The 15,567-nt window shown below is 54.8% G+C and overlaps 2 protein-coding genes across 2 annotated transcripts in view; one reads left to right on the top strand and one right to left on the bottom strand.

Moving 5' to 3' along the window:
- Ruvbl1 (RuvB like AAA ATPase 1) overlaps positions 1–6,444 on the top strand; it is a 34,763-nt gene extending 28,319 nt beyond the window's left edge. Inside the window, exons 9-11 of the mRNA XM_010617301.3 lie at positions 1,813–1,915; positions 5,543–5,634; positions 6,170–6,444. Of these exons, the coding sequence (XP_010615603.1) occupies positions 1,813–1,915; positions 5,543–5,634; positions 6,170–6,329 (355 nt within the window). The 3' untranslated portion in view covers positions 6,330–6,444. The remainder of the gene's footprint in view (positions 1–1,812; positions 1,916–5,542; positions 5,635–6,169) is intronic.
- Positions 6,445–11,199: 4,755 nt separating this feature from the next.
- Positions 11,200–15,567, bottom strand: part of Sec61a1 (SEC61 translocon subunit alpha 1) — a 14,735-nt gene continuing 10,367 nt past the window's right edge. Inside the window, exons 9-12 of the mRNA XM_010617289.3 lie at positions 14,570–14,767; positions 14,168–14,359; positions 13,630–13,706; positions 11,200–12,771 (exon numbers count right to left, since the gene is read on the bottom strand). Of these exons, the coding sequence (XP_010615591.1) occupies positions 12,585–12,771; positions 13,630–13,706; positions 14,168–14,359; positions 14,570–14,767 (654 nt within the window). The 3' untranslated portion in view covers positions 11,200–12,584. The remainder of the gene's footprint in view (positions 12,772–13,629; positions 13,707–14,167; positions 14,360–14,569; positions 14,768–15,567) is intronic.

Below are 15,567 nucleotides of genomic sequence, written 5' to 3'. Positions count from 1 at the left end.
TGTATAAAAAAAACCACATCTTCTTTACCCACTTGGGCTCTTTCCAAGATTTAGCTATTACAGACTGTGCTGCTATAAATATGGATGTGCATATATCACTGGTCCAGTGTTTTTAATTCTTTTGGGGAGATACCAAGAAGAGGTATAGCTGGATCAAAAGGAACCCCTTGTTTAGTTATTTGAGGAATCTCTGCACTTATTTCCGCAGTCTGCACTCCCATCAACATTGGAGAAGGGTTTCTTTTTTCCCACAGCCCCTCTAGCATTTGTGATTGGTTGATTTCTTTATAGCAGTCATTCATTCTGGAGTGAGATGGAATCTCAGCATTGCTTTGATTTGTGCCTCTCGAATAAACAGATGTTGAACATTTTTTCATATATTTATCTGCCATTTTTAATTCTTCATCTGAGAAATGTCTTTTTATTTCAGACTCCCATTTTTGCATTGGGTCTTAAAATTTGGGGGGGTGATTTTTTTGATTTCTTTATTTTTTGGGTTTTGTTTTGTTTTGAGACAGGATCTCACTATGTAGTTGAGGCTGACCTGGAACTCACTGTGTAGCTCAGGCTGGTCTTGAACTCACAGCGATCCTCCTGTCTCAGCTTCCCAAGTGCTGGGATTACAGGCGTGAGCCACCACGCCCGGCCTCAGTGAATAGGATTTTAAAGTTACATATATATATATTTATCTTTGGGATTTTGACATCTTCTGGATCTAAATATAAACTTTAAAACTATTTATAGTAGCAAAATTCATAATAGCTAAATCTATTGGAAGCAGCCTGTATATCCATCAGCGGATGAGTAGATTAAAAAAATGTGGAATTTACCACAGTGGAGTACTACACTGCTAGAAAGAAGGATAAACTTGATTGATGTACCTTGAGACTGTAATGTTAAGTGAAATAAATCAGACACACAAGCTTCCATATTGTATGGTTTCTCTTACGGGAGAAACCTAATGTATAAATAAAGAACAAAATAAAAGATCATAGGAAGTGGGAAAATAGATCTTTCTCCTATGTGAAGGGGATCAAGAGATGGAAGGAGGGAGATGAAAAGGAATTAAGGTGTATCAGGTACGTGGCCAACTCCCCTCGAGGAATGTAGCGTTATGTACAGGGTACCTCGGTTCACGAAGCTAATTCTTCCCACTATTCTGGTCACAAATCAGGTACAGCCGCCTTACCTTTCCCTTTCTTCTAAACCACTTAAGCAGTTTACTGTCTAGGGTTATTGGTACTGGCTGTGATGCTGTGAGGTGCGCTACTCCTGTCGCCTCATTGTCTAGGACAGTGATGTGGATATTCAGGGCTGTGTCTGGCATTTCTGTAATGGCTGAGGAAATGGGCCTGACTGTGTGCATGAAGTTGTTTATGGAAACACTCTTAATAAACACTGCACCAGTGGAAGCTACCTAATGCTCAGCAGTTTGGATTAAGTACAATATTCGATGCTCTATTAGGTAAATATTCAACGTGATAAGTAAGACTGAAGCAACATAGACCAAAAGTATATACATGCTTACTCTGATTTGTGAAAGTGGGTGTACAAAAAGCTTGGCGAATATTTAGGTGATCATTTCAAGGAGATTTTTAGGTGTTTTTGCTCCCTTTGCCATATTTCCTGTGATCCTAGTTACAAAGTTGACAGAGATGTTTCTTAGGCTTCCCATGTGTCCGTCTAATTCCTTGCACCTGGCTCTGGTTCTCAGGATGCCAACCAGCTGCCTGTGGTCAGGGTGCCCAGTCCAGGTGTCCAGTGTCCTGTCTGGGATGGGCTTAGTGACAGGACTGTGTCTGGCCCTTGCAGGGGCACCGAGGACATCACCTCCCCTCATGGCATCCCACTCGACCTGCTGGACCGAGTGATGATCATCCGGACTATGCTGTACACGCCACAGGAGATGAAGCAGGTGAGCCTCCCTCCTGTTCCCTGCACAGCGCAGCCGTGGCACCTGGCTCCTGCTCAGGGGTCCTGGGGTATCACTTTGCTCTGCAGCTCAGCTCAGCCGTCTGAAGGATGGTTGGGCCAGCTTGACATGGTTAAGCTTGGACAGCACTGGAGCTTGGCTGGTCTTCTGCCAATCCCTCCTGATGGACTTGAGGGCCAGGATGATGAGATGGGCCCAGTGGTAACCACTGGGGAAGCCACCATCCCTGGCAAAGGGAGGCAGCATGGTAGGACTTGGAAGTCATCCTGTGTGGCTCCAGCCAGACCCTGCCATTTCCTTCTGCCCAGAGGATGGGGCCAAGTTCTGCCCAGCAGAACCCGGAGCAGGCAGCTCCTTGGGTATGGGGTACAGCCCCTGCCCCAGAGAGGCCAGTGCTTGCTTCCTGGTAGTAGCATCTGCCGTGCCAGACGGGTGCCTGGTTTCAGGGGGCTTTGAGCCTGGGCCTGGAAAGGCCTGCAGTTTTGCATCCTGAGGGCAGCCATCACGTCCTCAGCGATCTCGGTGAAGCAGTGTCCCACAGCTCAGAGATGCGCCTGAGAACGGGTCTGTGGCCTCACAGGGAGAGCCTCAGGCGGGAACTGGGCTACCTGGCCCCGGGCTTGGCATGCAGTGCATGCTGCAGCGGAGCCACATGAGTGGCTTGGGTTTGGATGGGGCTGGCAGTGATGGGGGTGCGGTTGGGTCTGTCCATGGGGTGTAGTCCCTGGTGTCTCACAGGAAGCCCTTCTTGGTTGATCTGTGTGGCCAGACGCTGTCATGTGTGGTCTCCTGTGAATACTTCCAGGTAGGCGTCAGGGTTATTGGCTGGTCCACTGCGCTGCACATCTGGGACATGAAGCCAGACTGAGGCCCCTGGCCCTGGGCTGGTATCCCCGGGACAGCATGTGTGGAGCTCCTTGCTCTGCTTGCCTTTGCCCAGGGTCTCTCCACATGGGGTCTGGTGGCCCTTGGTGCACTGCGCTTGGAGCTTGGGGCTCACTGTCATGTGGGTTTCTTTGCTGGGCATGATGGTGAGCCATAGACAGGCCTGGCTGCATGACTCCCCTTGCATTCCCAGTGACCTTGGGCAGGGAGACAGGCACTATTTTCATTCTTAAAGATGAGGACGCTGAGGCTCAGGCTCAGTGATTTGCCTGGGGTTACAATGCTGGTCGATGCCCCTCAGGTGACAGGCAGAACACTAGGCCGTCTGTTCCTAGACCATGTTCTTAGTCACTGCCGCCTGACCTCCCTTCTGGAGGTGACCCAGGTGGCTGCAGCTGTCTTGGCAGTTTGGGAGTAGGGGCTTTGAAGCTCTTAGGGCTACCCAGATATCCCTGGTGGCCTACCTGACCGGGCCCTGCAGTGCTTCTTTCAACAGCAGCCAGGAGGGGCTGGTGATACCTGGGCTGGGCAGACCCCCCCAAGACCGGCTGACAGTGCTGGGGCAGTGGCCCTCGCAGCGCCACTGTGAGCCATAGCAGGGGGCAGTGTCAGCTTCTGTATAAGTACCGCACGGTAACCGATTGCACCACTGGAGCTCCCAGTGTTGACTTCTGAGTCCGTCCCCAGGGAGGGGCTCTTGCTGCTGGGTGAGGGTAAAGTGGAACCCAGGAGATCACTGAGCAGAGAGAAGCAGAAGCAGCGGGTCCCAGGCTGTCCCTGGGAACCCTGAGTCCTCAGCACAATGCAGAGCAGCAGCTCTGCACCTGTGGCAGCCCAGGCACCTCTGAACAGCCTGGGTTTCTGGGTGCACCTGTGAGCCTTGGCCCCCTCCTGCTCAGTGGGAGGTCTGCTGCTTGCTGTGAGATTCACCAGGACTGGTGGCGCACCACATTCTTCCTTCCTGCTGCTGCTGCTTTTGGTGATGTTGATGGCTTTGTGTCTCTCGTGGATACCTGCAGGGTCCTTGCAGCAGCTTTGTGATAACCAGGGTTCAAAGCTTGAAAAGCAAGGATGCCCTGGCCAACAGGGTTGAGCGACAGGTGGGACACCCATGCTGAGCCAGTTCATGTTGCTCTGTCCACTCGAGCCCAAAGCTGTGGTGCAGCCTGCCTTGGGATGTCGATCACTGTGCCCAGGGCAGTGACCTGTGCCATCCTGGCCACCCCCTGCCACCTCCTCCTGGGTCAGTGCAGTGCTCTCTTCCTGCCAGGTCCAGGGTCACCTCAGTCCCATGTGCTTGTGTCATTTGCTCCCTGTGCTGCTGCCCCCATGCCCTGTACCTGCAGGTGACTGAGCAACGAGTGACCTGAGATGGAACCCAGGAGCGTGGGAGCAGAGACCTTGCTGTCCCCGCATCCTGCGGACAGGGACACTCCCTCTGACACACCGTCCTTGGCTGGGTGGTAGGGTTCAGTAATTGTGTCTCCCTGGAGTGTCAGGACATCCCGAGAGGTGCTGTGCCTGCAGGGGCTGAGCCTCTGCCACCTCCATTGAGGAACCTTGAATAGGATTGGATGCGGTCCTGTCCTTCTCAGTGCTGATTGGTGGCTCCCTGGGGACATTCTCGGCTCAGTTAGCGTTGGCTTCAGTCCTCAACTACAGAGCCCACAGCTGGGAGGAGCCCTCGCAGGGAGCCCCTGGTGCCCATGCTCCCATGGGGCTTGTGTGGCCCTGTGGTGGCTGTGAAGTGTGTGAGTGAATAAGGGCATCTTGGGTAGGGCTCACCCTCTGAGCCAGTGGACCAAGCGAAGGCTCTGACAGCAGTGCCTTGGACTGGAGTGGCCTCGGTTGGGGATCCAGCTGCCTGGGGCACTAGGGCAGCCCTTTCCCATCTAGGCTCCTGGCCAGGGATCCCTGAGCCTAGACTCTCCTGTGCCAGGCCAGGCTGACACTTTGGCTCTTTCCCTCCTGCAAGGTGGAGCTGGAACTCAGAGCTTCCCTGTTCCTGGGCCTCCACCCAGCTGTTTTTATAGGTTTAATTTAAACAAGAGCTTCTTGATATCTTGTTTACGGAGCTGCCAGAGTGAAAAATTCCTGTATTATATGAGGCTCGAAGTCCTCGAGTTATCTCGGCTCTACAACACACAACATCATTATCCTGCTGGCCCTTATCACTCAGCTCGGCTGCGCTGCGGACCCCACGCCACCGAGTGACGGCAGGGCGGCCACGCTGCCTCCGCCCTGCACCCGCCAGAATCCCGCTGCACCATGCAGCCTCCTCTTGATAGATTAGATATCTCCCCACGATGCTGTGTGGGCTGGGGGATCTTTAAAAGCAACTTTTTTGATTTATTTAACCATCATATTTATCAATGTAAAAAATGTCCGTTCCTGTCTGAGTGCTCCTAGGGGTGATGCCCAGCTGGAGAGGAAGGGCACAGCTGTAGGCACAGCGGGTAGACTTGAAGGAGGGGTGGCACATGCTCCTGAGGGTGCCGGCCAGCAGTGTGGTGCAGCTGCCAGCTTCCCGCCCCCAGCCCAGGCAGGGTGAGATGACGAACACTTCAGGCACCTGATAAGAGTGGGGCACCGCTCGGTACCAGAGCGCTGGCCTGGGACTTGTGAGGCCCTGGGTTCCACTCCCAACTCCAAAAGACCAAAACCTTTTTCTAGATGAGATATTCGGGGTAGGCCACTGCTGATCATTTTTTTTTCCTATAAAAGATCATTAAGATCCGAGCCCAGACAGAGGGGATCAACATCAGCGAGGAGGCGCTGAACCATCTGGGCGAGATCGGCACCAAGACCACACTGAGGTGAGAGGGCACTGCCTGCTATTGGGGTTCGTGTGTGGGGATCTGCAGAGGGAGCAGCACAGAGCCAGCCAGGGGGCCTGTCCTCTGGGGGTCCAGAGGCAGGGAGTGGGGGGGCCAACTCGGTGCACAGGGATTGGTCCCTGTGGCTAAGAGGCTTGGCCTGGGCACAGCGTTCCAGTCAGTTCCGCTCCTGAGGAGGAAGCAGGGGCACAAGATGTTTTTTCGGAAGCCGCTGCTTATCATCGCCGAGTCTCAGCCTGTGTTGGAGGGGCTTTTTGGCAGTCTTGGTGTGAATTCCTGCTGCCCTGGGTGACTCCTGCCCATCACTGTGGGGAAGGTGTGGGACGACACGTGTCATCCTGGTGGCCTCCGGCCCCTCTCAGATGGGTTGTGACCTCAGCCCTTAGAAACAGCATCTCCTCTTCTTTCCTGCTGTGTCTGCAGCAAGCACCTGAGCCCAGCATGGGGCTCAGCCTGTGTTGCCTGCCTACCCCCCGGCCCCCTGCCCAGGCTCACCAGGCCCCGTCCCTGGCAGGTACTCCGTGCAGCTGCTGACCCCCGCCAACCTGCTGGCCAAGATCAATGGGAAGGACAGCATTGAGAAGGAGCATGTGGAGGAAATCAGTGAGCTCTTCTATGACGCCAAGTCCTCAGCCAAGATCCTGGCCGACCAGCAAGACAAATACATGAAGTGACACAGCTGGGGGTGTGCTCTGCAGTGCTGAAGGCTTTTTTTGTTAAGTTATGGTTATTTTCCTGTGGTTGCTTTGCAGGAACCCTTCTTTACCTGGTGTGTTTGCTAGTAAAATCTTATAGGTTATTTTTATGATACTTCTCTCTGTCCTGTAAGTTCTTTTTTTTTTTTTTCCTGGTACTGGAAATTGAACTCAGAACCTTGTGCTTGCCAGGCAGGCATGGTGCCACTGAGCTACATCCCCAGTCTTTTTTTTTTTTTCAGTACTGGGGATTGACCCTGGGACTTTGTGCTTGTGAGGTAGGCGGCGGAATCACTGAGCTAAGTCCCCAGCCCCGTTTTTGTTTTTGAGACCCTCATGGGCTACTATATAGTTCAGGCTGGACTTGAAATCACGATGATCCTCCTGCATCAGCCTCCTGAGGGCTGGGATTACAGGCATATGATACCATGCTTGGTCCTCCTTTTAAGTTTTTAAAAAATTAACTTTTATAGTGTGCCTGAGGCCCTGAGTTCCATCCCCAGTACTGCAGATAACAACCATCAAATCATTTACATCCCAGGGCAGTGTAGTCTCACAGAATTATTGCGCAGGTGGTATGGGGAGTTTGGTGAGTGCTAGAGCCAGCCTCCCTCGTCACTGACAGAGTGGGTGGCATGCTGCTACAGTGGGTTCTGTCTTTTGCTGCCCAAGACGTCTGGCTGTTTTGTCTCCGAGGTTCTTCCTGGCAATGCCAGTGTTCCAGGTTCTCCTTGTTTTTTGATGGCTTTGGCGTTCAGACGAAGGCTAGTCAGATTCTGTGTCTCATGTCCCTCAGGTGGGGTTTGTCTAATGCTCCCCTCTGGCCTGGGATTGTGGGTTTGGGGAGGACCAGGCAGAAATGCCCTTTCTTCATGTCTTGCTGTAGGCACGTGCACTGTTAGTGGCCACCTTGACCACCCAGCTGGGGTTCCATTGATCTGAGTTCCTTGTCCCCCTTCACCATGTGCTCTGTGCCACTCCTCTTCCTAGGCAGGGCCACACTCCTCTCGGGCCATGTGTTTACCTCAGGTGTTGGGAGCCCTGCCCAGAGACTGCTGTGTCTTCCACCGATTTAGGGACTTCTGGGTGCTGAGTGGCTACTTTGGGCTGGAGCCTCATGCTGGTCCCACTTTGGCCACTGAGCACTCTTCCTGCTGGCTCTTGTGTCCCTTCAGCATGTCCTTGTCACTATGGCTTTGTCTTCAGGGCAGCCCCCAACAGCCCTGAGCTGGAAGATCCCTGCCCCGGGGACAGGGAGGGTCTTGTGTCATGAGGCAGTAGGGAGGTGCTATGTGACCCTGTAACAACAGACCTGGTCCAGGCCTGCACAGCCACCCCCAGCTGCCCAGGGCGGCTGACACCAGGGCAGTTGGTTTGGAAGGGGCGCATGGTCTTGTTCACTTGGGCCCCTGGGTGTCCTGGCCATGGTGGTGCCCAGGCTGCTGGTTCTCCAGAGGGTGGCAGATGGCTCCAGACAGGAAGGTTTGGTTATTTTAATTTCCCTCCTATTTTTTCCCAGTAAGACCTGTGATTATTACATTAATCTTCCAGGCGAAGTTTTTACGACCAATCCCTCGTAGACTATGAGAAGTTTCTCCATCCATTACCAAGAGGGAAACAGACCCTGGTGGGGAAGAAAATATTTGTTACATCTTATCGGCCTGACACACAATCTAGCAACAATTACAGCAGCCCCATTTTTTGCACCATTTCAGCTCCAGTGTGAAAAATTGTTGTAATATTAAAGTGAGGCAGGCTGGGGGCTGGCTGAGGCAGTGGCTGAATATTCTGATCCGGGCCCAGGCCCTCAGGTGCCTCCCAGCGTGCGATTGGGTGGCCAGGACATAAATCCTGGTCTGTGCCTGCTCTGCTAGTGGCCTGGATGCTAGGGAGCTGGAAGGGCTCTTGAAAGACAGTCCTGGCTTGGCTGGTGGACCCAGGTCTCCTGCTGTGGTCCTTGCAGACCCCTACCTACTTCTTAGGGCTGCCCCTTAGGTTGATGGGCAGCAGACACATGGTCACACCTGCTCACACCAGAAAGCGACTTTCTTAGCTGCTTCTCAAATGCAGTGGAGTTGCCAAAGGAGGCTGGGGTCACACCCTGTCCCTTTCTCTGGTCCCTGGGGCCCACTCCAGAAGCCCTGCTGTGGAGGATGGGGTGGAGGTGACAGGTGACAAGTGCAGAGGTTCTCAGACTGTGCCTGCATTGTCTCCTGCCCACTGGCCTTTGGTGTGGACAGAGCCGGTCCCTCCTCTGCTCCAGCCTAGGCACCTCCACCTGCAGGTAGGACAGCTGTATCCCAGAGATTGACATGTCGACTTGGTGAGGTGACAAATTCAGAGGAGAGGCCCTAACCTTGTCGCTCTTGGAAGCAACAACACGGTTGTGTTAACAGAGGAGCCTGCACCCTACAAGGCTCCACTGGTCCCCTCGTAGATGCCAGAGCTTTAAAGGGCTCTGAGGACCCCCAGTTTGCACAAAGCCCTAAAGTTCCCAGAGGGGCAAGTGTGGGTTCAGGGCCGTCAGGAGAAGACAAGACCTACTCATTGTGCCCTCCACTCCCAAGAACCACATGTACACGTCCTCTCCCTGGGCCCATGGATCCCATCTTGGTGCTGCCCAGCCAGGGGGAGAAGTGATTCCTTTGTCGAAGGTGCACTGGTGCTTGCCAGGTTGGGCCAGTTGCCCTTCCATTTGGTGGGAAGCAGCCCCGCATCACCTCTGACACTTCCTTTTCGGTCCCTGCTTCATCAGTGGGGGCCGCTCCCCCTCGGCTGCTTCTAGGACAGCAGCTCCGCTGCCCCGTCGCCCGGCAGTCACTCGCGGCAGGCGGTGATTAATTGCTGGTCGTGCCGCCCGCGTCGCCTGCGATGGATGCGCTGTCACCGCGTCGCCGTGCTGACCCCAGCCCGGCCCGCGATCAATGGCGGCGGGGCGGCTGCTGGGCCGGCGCGATAAGGTCGATGGGCGCTGAGATCGCGCCCCCGCCGCCGCCTCCTCGCGTCAGCGCCGTGATTAATGGGGCCGCTGGACGCGGGGTGACACGGCGGAGCGGGATGCGGGAACCGGGGGACCAGGGACGGCGGCCCGAGGGCTCGAGCACCAGCGTGCCTCGCACAGCCGTCCCGCCAGGAAGGGGTGGCCGCGGGGACCGACTGAGGCTCCGGGGCCTTGGCTAGGACGTCTTCGGGGAGGCAGGGCCACTGTGAGGCGTCCCGGCGGGCACGGGCTGGCGAAGGTGGCCGCAGAGACAGTACAACTCCAGCCCTCTGAGGGGCCGATGGCACCCGCCCCGGGATGGCGAGGCTACAGCGCCCCCACGAGGCGGGAGCACTCGACAGGCCCCGTCTCCTCCCCGCCAAGGGGGCGTGGCCAGCCCACACCACAGGCCCCTGCCCACCCTGTCACCAGCCCTGGGTCGCACTTTTAAATTTCAAAATACTATACTTGTGTGTACAAGTGTGTCTAATTTTCCAGAATATTTACTCACTGGTTGATTGACAGGGACTCCCTATGCGGCCCAGGCTGGCCTCAGCCTTCTGTGCACTGGGATTATAGGTAGGGTCTGCCACATCTGGCTATATTTGTAGCTTTTTTTAAAGTCTCAGTTTACACCCAGTGAAAAGCACACATCTTAAGTGGACCATCCCATGAGTGCGGACCAAGGGAAACCTGAATCCTATCAAGGTTGCAGCTGGTGCTCAGAAAGGTCCTGTACCTCTCTCTGCCCCTCCCCAGCACCTGAGAGGGGAACCCAGAGGCCTGGGCTTCCCTCAGTTCACCCCTCTGTCCCGCTGTGGCTGGGGGTGGGCAGCGCTCAGCCAGCGGGAACATTGTTTCTGCACAGGTCCTATAGGAACTGTGGCTGGCATGAGATGTAGGTCATTTATGAGTTTCCTGGAGCATTGTCTAGGTTTCACCCACTCCCCACCAACACCGAACACAGTGACAGCTGTTCTGCTTGCTCTCTGTGTCCACCTTAGAGGTTCTTAGAGGATGCAGTTGTTCTAGTTCCTTTCTGCAGGAGAGGTTTGTATCCTGGCCCCTTCTCCTGGGCCTGTTTGCAGCCTTACTCAGTGGGCTTTTAAGGATGAAGAGGAGCACAGGCTCCTGGCTTGGCACACTGCAGAGCGCACTTGCTGGGGCGTGAGCTCCCGGAGGATGGAATCAGCTCCAACCCCACTTACCCTTATTTCTGTGGAGTGCAGTGGGTGGTAGGGCCCAGGAGCAGGCTAGGGGATGGTGTGGCTCAGTGTCAGGGGCACAGGAGAGGACTCGAGCTGAGCAGTGGAGGAGCCTGGTGCTTCCTGGCCTCGCTCTGCCTCACAGGGCCGGCAGCTAGAGATCCTGGGCCACAGTCACAGCTGCCACTGTGCAGCTGTGACTTTGGCCACTATTTCACTGGGCCTTAGTTTCTCTGGCTGCTTCCCCTGGGCCTCTACTAGAAGTGATGTGAGGTGATGTGCAAGTGGGTGGCAGAACACATGCTGCAGGGGAGCAGAACAGCAAGTAACCCCAGGTGAAGCAGAGCTGGCGACACCAACACGCAGGTGCTGCTGAGCAGGGCTCCCACACGCAGTGGGGGGGCTGGGGCCTCCCCTAGCCAGCCGGTAGTGTTGTGGCCCAAGGTGGGGCCGGCACCCCATAGGCCTAACATGCACCCACTCTACCACCAACATGAGCGCGCAGGCCAGTGCTACTGTGCAGTGTCTGGAGGAGGGACATCCACATGCAGACCCTTGGCCAAGCCTTCCATCCTAAAAGCACACAAAAGCCTTCAGGGCTTATCTGCCTCTCAAGTAATAAACTTTTTTTTTTTTTTTTTTTTAAAGAACGTGACCAGGCAGCTTGTAAAAAGTTGGCTTTATTCATCATATTCACTGCATCTCAGTTGTGCCATTCTGGCATCCACAGTGACAGTCCCTGGAAGCCAGGATCAGCCCCTACCCACCCCGTGACTGCCAACCACAGGGGTGAGCCCAGCTGTGGTGGCACAGGGCACAGGGATGGCTGCCCAGGACTGGGTCTGACAAGGCCACGTGTGATATGGTGTAAGCCAGCAATGGCGAACCTCTGAGCTTTCAAAAACACAAACGGCCCGCTGTGGCACACTTGCGGTAGGTTGGCCATCACTGGTGTAAGCCCTGGCTGTGGGGAGGGACCTGCCCACTCTGGCTTGTGCTGTTGCCAATCAGCACTGCCAGTGAGGTCTCGGGCAGGAAGAAGCCAGAGGGTGCCAAGTACCCTGGTCCCACCTTCATCTAAACTCAGCCCAGATCCTGTTCCTGTCCCAAGGGCCTACCCAAGGCCAGAGGGGTTGCCCTGTCATCTGTCACTGGCCCTAGACAGAGCTAACTTCAGACATAGCTGTGAGTCTTCAATCATGCTGCAGTAGTGTCTCCAGGACACCCCCCACCATGACCCTGACCTCGGCTGCACACCTGCTCCCCACTCACGGTCCTGGTGATGGCCAGGAGACCGGTGGTGTCTTGTCATCTGCTTGCTTGCATCTGGGCAAGAAGAGATTCTAAAACACGAGTGGGAGGCGGAAATGGCTTGGAACACTGAGCCTTTCCTGCGTCTGGCAGTGGCTAGTGGCTCCCCTCCCTGGGGACGGAGGGGAGGAGTGAGCGCAGCCACAAGGAGACAGCACAACAGGCAGTGTTGGGACCAGGCAGCCCGCTTGGTGCACTTTCAGGAAGAAACCATGGTGTGTGCGCTCAGTCCCAGGGACCGTGTGCCTCTGAGCTCTGCCCAAAGACCTTATGTGGAAAGGGGAGTCGAGTCTCGTACAGAACAGTCTTAAGCCAGCCTCCCAGGTGACAGTGAAGGAGACAGCCGGGGCTCTGAGGCCACATGTTGCTCCAGCGTCACCCTGAAGGAGTTTCAGTGTTTGTGCTTCCAAATGGAATAGGACACTGCCCACCCATGAGGGGGACAGCGGGGACCCCTGCAGCTGCGAGGGTTCAGAAAAAAGTGACATGGACACTTGAGACAGTTGCTTACCACCCAGGCTCTGGTGGCCAGCTGACGAGCGCTTCCCTTCCTTTTAAGTTTTTTTGCCAATGCTGGAAAACTAAAAGCAAAATTTCAAATTGGAAAATTTCTAGCACTTTACACAGTGGATTTAAGGAATATGAAATCAGAAAAAGCCATCATTAAACACGAGTCCATAGGCCGCAGCAGTACCCTCTGCGGTGGGGCTCCTTCCAGCAGCTCAAGCAGCCTCTTGCTCAAAATAGAAGTGCGCCCATGCTGCCAACCTCGCTCTGCTCCTTCACGAAGATCTCAAAGTACTGGTAGATGATGGTGACTGCCAGCAGGATCCCAGTTCCAGACCCGATGGCACCCAGGAAGTCAGCCAGGACCGAGAGGGCCCCGATGCAGAGCCCGCCGAAGGCTGCGGCCGTGGGGATGTACCTGGGGGACAGGACATGGTCAGCTCTGGGCTCCAGGAAGGGCTGGACCCCCCCACCATGCAGGGGCCCACTGGCTGTCTCCCAGAGTGGGCTGAGACCAGAGCTGCCCCGCTGGTGGGCCACAAGTGACTGGGGACCATGACTGTCCGGTTAGCTTGGAAACGAGAGTGTAAACTATGGTGCCATGACTTTTCTTACATCGTGCAGTCTGAAGTGATACTCTAGACATACCGAGTTAGATGCATATGTTAAAATTAATCTCACTCAGTTCTTAAAAAACTGTGGCCGCTTGAAATTAAGATCTAGGGACCTGCCTGAGTGTGTTTCTGCAGCACTCAGCCGTCGATCAGGAGGCGTGCGGGGAAGAGAACGAGCATGACGGCCTCCTGCCTGCCGGCTGACCTGCCCACAGTTCGGTGGGGACGTTGGCTAAGTGCTGCCGGGCTGCTCTCCAGGGACAGTGGAGGAGCCGAGCAGTTGTGACAGACACTGCGACCCGGAAGGCCTACCTACAACACGTGCTGCCAATACTGCCCCCCACCTCTTCCCTCCACACCCAAGGCAATGGCCACTTCAGGCTACCCTGCGGTATGAGCACAGCGAGGGTCCCTGCTGCCAGCCCTATCTGCCATACGGTCTCCTTCTGCCCTCACTGGGCCATGCCTATTTCCCTGACCTGACTCGCCTTTGGGGGTAGGGAGCTCTACATTTTCACTTTTACATCTCCAGCGTCTACAAGGTCATACAAATTTAATGACACGGGAACCTTTTCTACCTAGAGCACAGTGATGAGACTCAGGGACGCAGAAAAGCAGAGTGCTTGGCCTGGACTGCAAGGCAGTGGGTGCGGTGCACTCACCGGTTGAGCTCATGGACCATGGACGTCTCGCGGTGGCCCCGCATCACCATCTGCTGCTCCTTCAGCTGCTTTGCAACCTGCATGAGGCCCAGGTGGAAGATGCACTCAATTTTATTCATTTATTATTTTTTTACAATGGTGGGGATTGTACCCAGGGCCTTTGCACAGAACTACACCCCGGCCCTTTTTATTTTTTTACTGACAGGTTTTTGTTAAGCTGTGATCCCCCTGCTTCAGCCCCCCAGTGCTGGGGTGACAAGTGTGCACCTCCAAGACTGGCTCCAATTTTAAACTGCATGCCGAGGGGAAGTGGACATTTCATTGTTCCTCTGCAGCACAAACTGTATTTACACAGAAAACTGCAAAACTGCCGTAAGGGCTCATGGATGAAGCTGAACCTTTCCTTTCAGTGACCCAGTGCTGGCTCACTGTTGGGTGACCAGCCTTCAGGTGTCAAGTGCATGCCACCAGTTGGGAAGAGCTGCTATCCATACCCACAGCGACAGCTTATCACTTCGCAGAAACCACCCCTACTCACATCTTTGGCGGAGGAGCCTGAGACCTCGATCCACGTCTTGGAGAAGAAGGCACAGGAGCCCAGCATGAACACGATGTACACCACAGCGTGGACCGGGTCTTCCAGCACGGAACCGAACGACTCCGGAGGGGACAGGTAGTAGCACAGGCCACCAACTGGGTAAGCACGTGCGGGGCCCCCGGAGGATGTATCCTAGGCAGAAGAACAGAAAGCCTGGGAATGCTGTCTCCCCAGACCTCAGCACAGGACCCAGAGTTCTGAGCAGAGGAAGGAGAATGGCTTCACACAGTACCCACAGGACGGCTTTCTTAGGGAAAAGAGATGACTTCTGGTGACAGTCCGGAGCAGGACAGGCACACACTACCCGCTGGAGGATGGTCCCCGCTGCCCTGCCACACTTACAGACCAGGTGCCCAGCAGGCTGACCAGCAGGTTGCCGCTGAAACGTGCTGACAGCATCTGGGAGATGACGTAGAGGTTGGACACCAGGGCGGACTGCAGGATGATGGGAATGTTGGAGGTGTAGAAGAGCTTGATCGGGTAGGTGTTGTACTGGCCACGGTAGCGTGCGGACTTGATGGGCAGGTCCACCCGGAAGCCCTGGGAAGCACAGAACATGGAGTCCTGCTGTCTAGTCGGCTCCCGAGGCAGAGGCAGCTAGCTGGGCTTCCTTGCCCACCGCTGTGCCTGGGACACACAGAGTGCTCCCAGCCAGACCAAGAACAGCAGTGACGATCCTGTGCCTGACAAAAGCCAAAGCCCACCACCGTATGGCACCCATGCAGCACAGACAAAAGAACACTGAGATATGAACCCAAATCCCAAAGCGGGTCTCCAGGTGTGGTTGGCCCCGTGCTGCTGTTACAGGAGCCGCACACCCCAGGATGGTCCTTTCCAACGCTGTGGTTTTCTGTGGTCCTTTAAATGCTGGGACGGAACCCAGGCTTTGCACATGCTAGGAAGTACTCTTCACTGAGCTACATTCCCTGCCCTTTTGATTTTTTATTTTGAGACACAGCTTCACGATGTAACCCAGGCTGGATGCACACCTTGTGATCCTCCTGCCTCAGCCTCCCCAGAAGCTGGGATTATAGGTGTTGGCACCATGCCCAGCCTTTACAATGCTTTTATCCATCAACAGAAAAACTGAACTTTAGTCTACAGTATTAACCTTTCCCTCTGAAAGGGCAGCAAGAGTGTCTGGTACTTTATGTTTACAACCTGCCCAGCCCTAGAGCATAGCTTAGAATATAAGGGATTTAGAATAAATTCTTGGGCTGGAGATTTAGCTCAGTGGTTCCACTGCCTGCCTCACAAATGCAAGGACCTGAGTTCAATCCCCAGTACCAAAAAGAAAAAAGAAATCTCAATAGAATAAAAAAAAAAAAAATTTTTTTTTT

This window comes from Fukomys damarensis, unplaced genomic scaffold (genome assembly GCF_012274545.1).
Source record: "Fukomys damarensis isolate Sample0158 unplaced genomic scaffold, DMR_v1.0_HiC HiC_scaffold_37, whole genome shotgun sequence".
NCBI classification, from domain to species: Eukaryota; Metazoa; Chordata; class Mammalia; order Rodentia; family Bathyergidae; genus Fukomys; species Fukomys damarensis.
Note: the sequence above shows the minus strand (reverse complement) of the source record. Positions and strands in the feature narration are given on the sequence as shown.